Here is a 9,023-nt window from a genome sequence, read left to right on the forward strand (position 1 = left end):
ACAAACTCACTTAGGAGAACCCTAACAGACAACTACCCAAAACCCCAAAAAGCCCAAAAACCTTCATCCTACCAGGTGACCATAGAACTCCCTGCACAGTCAGCTGTCCCAGTACTCAGCGAACATATGGGACTTCTACTCACCAGCACTGAGTACCGACGCTCTGCATGTACTGACTGTAGGTACATCATCCCCTGACCTCTCAGCGTATCATTTCCCCCTTCTTCTTTTCAACAATCTTTACAGGCAAGACAAAAGTCACAGCAACAGAAGCAGTCGCTCTAACCATAAGGCCTGCTGCAGCCTCACTGATAAAACAGACACGGAATCATGGCGAGTGCTGCATTTTCACCATCCAGGTATCTCCCCCAGATGTACTGGCAAAAGGCACTCTTAAAATACACCTTCTAAAAATGATAAAGTGTGCACAGCCATCAATGCTGCTCGTAGTCTCTGCCCTTTGGTGACCTGTCCTCCCATAGCTGAGCTTACCCTGCCAGCAACAGAGTCTCCTAACTCACCTTTACGGGCTCAGAAGGGATTTCTGATTTGAATAGTTTGGCTCTGGCATTCACCTTCAGATCCGAGATCTTTTCTAAGGGCTCTCTATGGTATTCCTCCAGGAGAGGTTTGAGACCTGGCGATTCCTCTCCCGCCTGATCTTGGACATCCATTGGTCTCACACAGGCAGTTGGTTTCTGCTGCATCGCGCTGGGCTTTGATGGCAAAGCTGTAGGAACCGTCCGAGAGGAAGGCCGAGTGTTGCTGCTCAGGTCAATGTCTGAGCCGTCCTGACTTTCCTCTTCCTCTGATCCTGTCACTAGGTCCTGAAACGATTTTCTTTGACTGTAGGTCAGCTCCTGGCTTTTGCTGCTCTTTTCTGACTTGGAACTGACGTGCAGGTCGGAACGCACAGGTGACAGAGGTTCCAGTGGAGGAGGCAAAGGTGTCAGAAATGAAGAAAATGAGAAAATGGAGTAGTCCAGATCATGAGCACGACCTTCACCAGCCGCACGCCTGTCACTTCCCTTGCGATGAAGACCTTCGTGACTTTCCTTGTCACCACAACTGCGTTTGCGACTTTGGCTCTGACCGTCGGATGAGCTGCCGCTCTGCACGTGCAAACCTGAATGTGGTTTTGCCCTTGATTGTGCCTTTTCGCAGGGACTTGAGCGGTGAGCAGGAGGAGCACTTACAGCCGTAGTGGGTGGATGGTGGGCTGTGTCATGGAATGAAGGTGATGTAGGGCTGGTATTTTCATCAAGGGAGTGTGGGAAATGAGGTGCTTCAGGTGAGACCGGAGGAAGGACTTCGTGAAGCCCTAAGAAATTCCATTGGGTTTTGGAGTTGATGAGCCCCATGACATCCTCATAATTGCCCAGCACGTTCCGAATTTGGTTTGACAAGTCATCTCCTTTATGAGTCTGCAACAGAAGAACAGAGGCAGAAATGGAAAAAGCACGGACCCTCAACTTCAGGAGACTCAGCTCTGTAAGAGAGATTCGTCAGGATCTTAATTGCATCACCATGTATCACCACAAGCAAAGTTAGGCAAGCTCATCTTGATCCTGCAGTGCGGTCCCTCCAAAGCAAGTGGGACTGCTCTGCTCACTCTTAGTTCTTCTGAGCCAAACTTGTAGGTGTGCCTGCAGTCTTCAGGAACACTAACAGCAGACCCGTTTGTTTCTATCACAGCTGCACGCAGACAGGCAGCCAAGCTGCTCTTGGGTGCTCTCCCTCAAATTCCCAAACTACAGGAAGTAGCCTCCAAATGAATCTGCCCAGCCCAAAGACCTTACTGCGCTTGCACCATCTTCAGAGCTTTAAACACATACTCTGATGAGCTTAAGTTAAGCAGATGGGAAGATGCTGGTTCTGCACGTATCACACTCAACTCTGCTACACCATATGCAGAAGCCACAGCTCTGCTCTTACGCTCCAACCATCTTTCCTCCTCTCCCTCCACCACACACACATCCCCACACCCCCCCCCCCCCCATCATTACCTTGTAGGGTGCTGCAAAGACGGGAGGCTTCTCAGGGAGCTTGTTTTGCTCCTGCTGAGCCTCCCTAATTCGTCTCTCTCTCTCTCTAGCATGCAGCAGGTTTCTGTCCTCATTGCATAAGCTTTAGGAAAGAGAGAAAGAAAGGATGGTTAACGCTTTACACCACTGTTACCAACAAGTACCTACTGTGCTTTTCAGACAACAGTGCATGTCCAGCATGAAAGTCATTTTGAACAGGATGCTTACAGTTGGCAAATCAGTTACGTCATGTCACCGCATGGTGCTATAATACATACAAGGTACAGCAAGCATCCTTCTCAGGGCTTTCTACTCTTGATACCATACATCAAGAAAGGTGGGAAGGGAAAAACTATCCGTCCATTGAATCTTTTCAGTGGTGCTCAACGGCAGGACCAATGGCCACAAACTAAAAGTCAAGAAGCTTCACCCCAACGTGAGGAAGAACTTCTTTACATCAAGGGTGGCAGAGCACTGGAACAAGCTGCCCAGGAGAGTAGTGGTGGCCCCCTCTCTGGAGACATTCCAAACCTGCCTGGGCACGTTCCTGCGTCATCTGCTCTAGGTGGCCCCGCCTTGCCAGGGCGGGTGGGCTGTATGATCTCCAGAGGTCCCTTCCAACCCTCACGATTCTGTGATTCTGTCTAACTCTTCACCTGAGGGTAAAAAAGAATCTACTATTTTGAAGGTGTTGCCACTTTCAGAGACTGAACTTTGCCAGCTTTATAAACAGGCTTGAAAACTTAGTCTTTACTTTAAATGGGCAGTCAGAAAGCTGCTTGCTTACCTGCCAAACCATGCAGTTGCATTTAAAGCAATCGTGCAAATGTATTTAAAGTGGTGGTCTCAGAAATCTGGAAAGCGCCAGGTCAAATCCCCCTGTTCCTCCTCAACCACATACGCATACACTCAATTCCGCCAGCCCCACATCAAAACAGCAATAAAGCTGCGTCACATGCGCTGCAGAATAACTTCACGGAAAGCCAGAGACTTTAAACTACACCACCTCTGTGAAATACTCCTGCAAAATCTGGGACTATTAATGGACATTTGTCAAGCAGCAGCACGGAGGCACAGTATGTGGATGCAGGCATTGGCCTCCTCTCCTGCTTCTACTCTACTCACAGGCACACTATGTGGATGCATTATTTTTCTCTCTTCCCTCCTCTTTCTACCCTACCGCACAGTCTACTGCATACATGCAATTCCTATGTTCTTCTTAGTACACTCAACTTCTCGAGCGTCCCAGTTTGGAAGGGAAGAGCCTTGCCTTCCCCACCACTGACATTTTCTCAAATACCACACCGATGATCCCCTACTGAAGGTCAAGCTAGAGCCCTGGCTTTCCTGAAACAGTTAATCAAGAGGTCCAATTACTGCAAAAGTGGCTTCCTGACACAATGTGAGCTATGGAAAACTGCTGTCTGATGGCAAGCTTCCTGCTAGGCCCTGCTCCCATGTGCCCTCCTGCCACCCAAGAAAACGGCTGTGTGACCTCCAAGACATCAAAAGCGTGGCCCTAGCCTTGGAGCCAAGCCAAGCTTCACAGCCAGCCAGTGGCGCTAACATTTATGCTGTAGCCCCTCTTAGCACGCAGCCTATTAAAGCAACGGGCTGATACAGCAGGCCAGTAAATCATGCCAGTAAGTCATCATACAAAGGAAAGGGAAAGGATGCCGCAAACTTAAGCCTTTGCCACTTGAAGTGCTCCCAGTCTCCCCACATGCAGAGAGAGCAGGTAGTCAGAGCCAGAGAAGAGTTCAGCTGTTAACGAAGCAGTCAACCTTCCCGTCCTGCTTCCCCAAAGCTCAGGGCTCTGTCATCTTGCAGTCTGCAACGTAAAGCCACCTCTTGGCTTCAAGCCTGTCGAAAAGCACCACTGTGAAAACACACTGCGGAGCGCCAAAGTTCTGTGCAGGATATACCACCCGTTTTAATTACTTGTACTCATCCCTCGCCTGGAGCGCAGGGGAGCGGGGGGGGGGGGGGCTAAAGAGCAACGAGAGGAGTTTCTCCCCTTGGCATTTCTGACATGCTCGTTAAAGCATCCTAAAAGCTAACAAGGCATTTAACGGGTACCTTAAACGGCACTGCGTCATCAAACACCGTGACTTCAGAAAAGCTGCCTCCATGCCGAGGGTGAAGTTTACCTTAGACAGGATGCCCCCCGCCCCCCAGCAGGCAGAACACAGTCACCCGAAAAGGATTTAACCGCCACTGCTGCATTCGCTCGAATTCTACTGCCTGACAGCAACGACATCGGAGCCTTCGTTTCCGTACTCTTCTCTACAACCATTTCCCACCTATCCAGCAGGCCTGCACACAGGCAGACGCAACCTCCCATTTACACTGCCAGCTCTCCAACCCAATCGAACAGAAACCATTTACCACCTCTTCAAACACCGCCGCGGGCAACCACACAAACCTGTTCAGGCTGGGCTGGCTACAAGAGAAAACCACCAAAAGAGATACGGACAAGTCCCCAGGGGAGGAGAAAATCAGTTTCCCAGTGTTGTTAACTTGTTGGGGAGGGGTCTGACAGCGAGAATTAGGACTCTGGGTTTCCAGCTAAAAGCAGCTTTATGCTGAGCTGAGGCAGCGGCGCCTCAGTGAGCGAAACGCATCAACTGCCCGCATGTCTGTCAAGATGAGTGTGAGGCAGGCCGGGCTCGGGGCGCCGGGCTGCGGGGAGCGAGGGGTGCGGTGCGGTGGCCGCTTGGAGCCGCACGCTGACGGCCGTCCGGAGGAGGGCGACGCGGCACCGCCACATGGACGAGGAGGCGTTGGCAGCCGGGTAGAGCCTGGGTAGCTGGGGAGAGAACTCATGGAGAGAAGACACTTGGGGCTTTAAACTTGGCGACGGCTGCCCAGTCGAGGTAGGGCGTTAAAGAGCCTGTGTCGCTGTTGGTGTGGTAATGATGCCTTCGCTCCTTGCCGGGCAGAGTTTGCTGTTGGTGCGGTGTGTGTGGAGAGGCGTCCTGGCTGGATTCCGTTGATGCGTTTCGCTCACTGAGGCGCCGCTGCCTCAGCTCAGCATAAAGCTGCTTTTAGCTGGAAACCCAGAGTCCTAATTCTCGCTGTCAGACCCCTCCCCAACAAGTTAACAACACTGGGAAACTGATTTTCTCCTCCCCTGGGGACTTGTCCGTATCTCTTTTGGTGGTTTTCTCTTGTAGCCAGCCCAGCCTGAACAGGTTTGTGTGGTTGCCCGCGGCGGTGTTTGAAGAGGTGGTAAATGGTTTCTGTTCGATTGGGTTGGAGAACTGGCAGTGTAAATGGGAGGTTGCGTCTGCCTGTGTGCAGGCCTGCTGGATAGGTGGGAAATGGTTGTAGAGAAGAGTACGGAAACGAAGGCTCCGATGTCGTTGCTGTCAGGCAGTAGAATTCGAGCGAATGCAGCAGTGGCGGTTAAATCCTTTTCGGGTGACTGTGTTCTGCCTGCTGGGGGGCGGGGGGCATCCTGTCTAAGGTAAACTTCACCCTCGGCATGGGGGAGGCAGCTTTTCTGAAGTCACGGTGTTTGATGACGCAGTGCCGTTTAAGGTACCCGTTAAATGCCTTGTTAGCTTTTAGGATGCTTTAACGAGCATGTCAGAAATGCCAAGGGGAGAAACTCCTCTCGTTGCTCTTTAGCCCCCCCCCCCCCCCCCCCCCCCCGCTCCCCTGCGCTCCAGGCGAGGGATGAGTACAAGTAATTAAAACGGGTGGTATATCCTGCACAGAACTTTGGCGCTCCGCAGTGTGTTTTCACAGTGGTGCTTTTCGACAGGCTTGAAGCCAAGAGGTGGCTTTACGTTGCAGACTGCAAGATGACAGAGCCCTGAGCTTTGGGGAAGCAGGACGGGAAGGTTGACTGCTTCGTTAACAGCTGAACTCTTCTCTGGCTCTGACTACCTGCTCTCTCTGCATGTGGGGAGACTGGGAGCACTTCAAGTGGCAAAGGCTTAAGTTTGCGGCATCCTTTCCCTTTCCTTTGTATGATGACTTACTGGCATGATTTACTGGCCTGCTGTATCAGCCCGTTGCTTTAATAGGCTGCGTGCTAAGAGGGGCTACAGCATAAATGTTAGCGCCACTGGCTGGCTGTGAAGCTTGGCTTGGCTCCAAGGCTAGGGCCACGCTTTTGATGTCTTGGAGGTCACACAGCCGTTTTCTTGGGTGGCAGGAGGGCACATGGGAGCAGGGCCTAGCAGGAAGCTTGCCATCAGACAGCAGTTTTCCATAGCTCACATTGTGTCAGGAAGCCACTTTTGCAGTAATTGGACCTCTTGATTAACTGTTTCAGGAAAGCCAGGGCTCTAGCTTGACCTTCAGTAGGGGATCATCGGTGTGGTATTTGAGAAAATGTCAGTGGTGGGGAAGGCAAGGCTCTTCCCTTCCAAACTGGGACGCTCGAGAAGTTGAGTGTACTAAGAAGAACATAGGAATTGCATGTATGCAGTAGACTGTGCGGTAGGGTAGAAAGAGGAGGGAAGAGAGAAAAATAATGCATCCACATAGTGTGCCTGTGAGTAGAGTAGAAGCAGGAGAGGAGGCCAATGCCTGCATCCACATACTGTGCCTCCGTGCTGCTGCTTGACAAATGTCCATTAATAGTCCCAGATTTTGCAGGAGTATTTCACAGAGGTGGTGTAGTTTAAAGTCTCTGGCTTTCCGTGAAGTTATTCTGCAGCGCATGTGACGCAGCTTTATTGCTGTTTTGATGTGGGGCTGGCGGAATTGAGTGTATGCGTATGTGGTTGAGGAGGAACAGGGGGATTTGACCTGGCGCTTTCCAGATTTCTGAGACCACCACTTTAAATACATTTGCACGATTGCTTTAAATGCAACTGCATGGTTTGGCAGGTAAGCAAGCAGCTTTCTGACTGCCCATTTAAAGTAAAGACTAAGTTTTCAAGCCTGTTTATAAAGCTGGCAAAGTTCAGTCTCTGAAAGTGGCAACACCTTCAAAATAGTAGATTCTTTTTTACCCTCAGGTGAAGAGTTAGACAGAATCACAGAATCGTGAGGGTTGGAAGGGACCTCTGGAGATCATACAGCCCACCCGCCCTGGCAAGGCGGGGCCACCTAGAGCAGATGACGCAGGAACGTGCCCAGGCAGGTTTGGAATGTCTCCAGAGAGGGGGCCACCACTACTCTCCTGGGCAGCTTGTTCCAGTGCTCTGCCACCCTTGATGTAAAGAAGTTCTTCCTCACGTTGGGGTGAAGCTTCTTGACTTTTAGTTTGTGGCCATTGGTCCTGCCGTTGAGCACCACTGAAAAGATTCAATGGACGGATAGTTTTTCCCTTCCCACCTTTCTTGATGTATGGTATCAAGAGTAGAAAGCCCTGAGAAGGATGCTTGCTGTACCTTGTATGTATTATAGCACCATGCGGTGACATGACGTAACTGATTTGCCAACTGTAAGCATCCTGTTCAAAATGACTTTCATGCTGGACATGCACTGTTGTCTGAAAAGCACAGTAGGTACTTGTTGGTAACAGTGGTGTAAAGCGTTAACCATCCTTTCTTTCTCTCTTTCCTAAAGCTTATGCAATGAGGACAGAAACCTGCTGCATGCTAGAGAGAGAGAGAGACGAATTAGGGAGGCTCAGCAGGAGCAAAACAAGCTCCCTGAGAAGCCTCCCGTCTTTGCAGCACCCTACAAGGTAATGATGGGGGGGGGGGTGTGGGGATGTGTGTGTGGTGGAGGGAGAGGAGGAAAGATGGTTGGAGCGTAAGAGCAGAGCTGTGGCTTCTGCATATGGTGTAGCAGAGTTGAGTGTGATACGTGCAGAACCAGCATCTTCCCATCTGCTTAACTTAAGCTCATCAGAGTATGTGTTTAAAGCTCTGAAGATGGTGCAAGCGCAGTAAGGTCTTTGGGCTGGGCAGATTCATTTGGAGGCTACTTCCTGTAGTTTGGGAATTTGAGGGAGAGCACCCAAGAGCAGCTTGGCTGCCTGTCTGCGTGCAGCTGTGATAGAAACAAACGGGTCTGCTGTTAGTGTTCCTGAAGACTGCAGGCACACCTACAAGTTTGGCTCAGAAGAACTAAGAGTGAGCAGAGCAGTCCCACTTGCTTTGGAGGGACCGCACTGCAGGATCAAGATGAGCTTGCCTAACTTTGCTTGTGGTGATACATGGTGATGCAATTAAGATCCTGACGAATCTCTCTTACAGAGCTGAGTCTCCTGAAGTTGAGGGTCCGTGCTTTTTCCATTTCTGCCTCTGTTCTTCTGTTGCAGACTCATAAAGGAGATGACTTGTCAAACCAAATTCGGAACGTGCTGGGCAATTATGAGGATGTCATGGGGCTCATCAACTCCAAAACCCAATGGAATTTCTTAGGGCTTCACGAAGTCCTTCCTCCGGTCTCACCTGAAGCACCTCATTTCCCACACTCCCTTGATGAAAATACCAGCCCTACATCACCTTCATTCCATGACACAGCCCACCATCCACCCACTACGGCTGTAAGTGCTCCTCCTGCTCACCGCTCAAGTCCCTGCGAAAAGGCACAATCAAGGGCAAAACCACATTCAGGTTTGCACGTGCAGAGCGGCAGCTCATCCGACGGTCAGAGCCAAAGTCGCAAACGCAGTTGTGGTGACAAGGAAAGTCACGAAGGTCTTCATCGCAAGGGAAGTGACAGGCGTGCGGCTGGTGAAGGTCGTGCTCATGATCTGGACTACTCCATTTTCTCATTTTCTTCATTTCTGACACCTTTGCCTCCTCCACTGGAACCTCTGTCACCTGTGCGTTCCGACCTGCACGTCAGTTCCAAGTCAGAAAAGAGCAGCAAAAGCCAGGAGCTGACCTACAGTCAAAGAAAATCGTTTCAGGACCTAGTGACAGGATCAGAGGAAGAGGAAAGTCAGGACGGCTCAGACATTGACCTGAGCAGCAACACTCGGCCTTCCTCTCGGACGGTTCCTACAGCTTTGCCATCAAAGCCCAGCGCGATGCAGCAGAAACCAACTGCCTGTGTGAGACCAATGGATGTCCAAGAGCCCTT

At 50.8% G+C, this 9,023-nt stretch overlaps 2 protein-coding genes across 2 annotated transcripts; one reads left to right on the top strand and one right to left on the bottom strand.

Annotated features, from left to right (window-relative positions):
* Positions 1–206: 206 nt before the first annotated feature.
* LOC134160917 (AF4/FMR2 family member 1-like) lies at positions 207–2,165 on the bottom strand. The gene is made up of 2 exons (XM_062613373.1): positions 2,007–2,165; positions 207–1,424 (listed from the first exon to the last, which is right to left on the bottom strand). Exon 2 carries the CDS (start codon positions 1,359–1,361, stop codon positions 513–515), a length of 849 nt encoding a protein of 282 aa, XP_062469357.1. The 5' UTR covers positions 1,362–1,424; positions 2,007–2,165; the 3' UTR covers positions 207–512.
* A 2,610-nt stretch (positions 2,166–4,775) lies between these two features.
* LOC134160916 (AF4/FMR2 family member 1-like) lies at positions 4,776–9,009 on the top strand (the record flags this gene model as incomplete). Its single annotated transcript, XM_062613371.1, has 3 exons — positions 4,776–4,900; positions 7,554–7,674; positions 8,254–9,009. A coding segment is annotated over exon 3 (693 nt), but the record flags the coding sequence as incomplete, so codon positions are not given.
* Between the last annotated feature and the right edge of the window lie 14 nt (positions 9,010–9,023).

This window comes from Pezoporus occidentalis, unplaced genomic scaffold (assembly GCF_034315485.1).
Source record: "Pezoporus occidentalis ecotype Australia unplaced genomic scaffold, CSIRO_AGI_Poc_V1 ctg1652, whole genome shotgun sequence".
Classification (NCBI taxonomy): Eukaryota; Metazoa; Chordata; class Aves; order Psittaciformes; family Psittacidae; genus Pezoporus; species Pezoporus occidentalis.

Excerpts from the sequence above, each read along its gene's own strand:
- LOC134160917 (XM_062613373.1), bottom strand. The coding sequence starts at position 1,361 with ATGGGGCTCATCAACTCCAAAACCCAATGGAATTTCTTAGGGCTTCAC.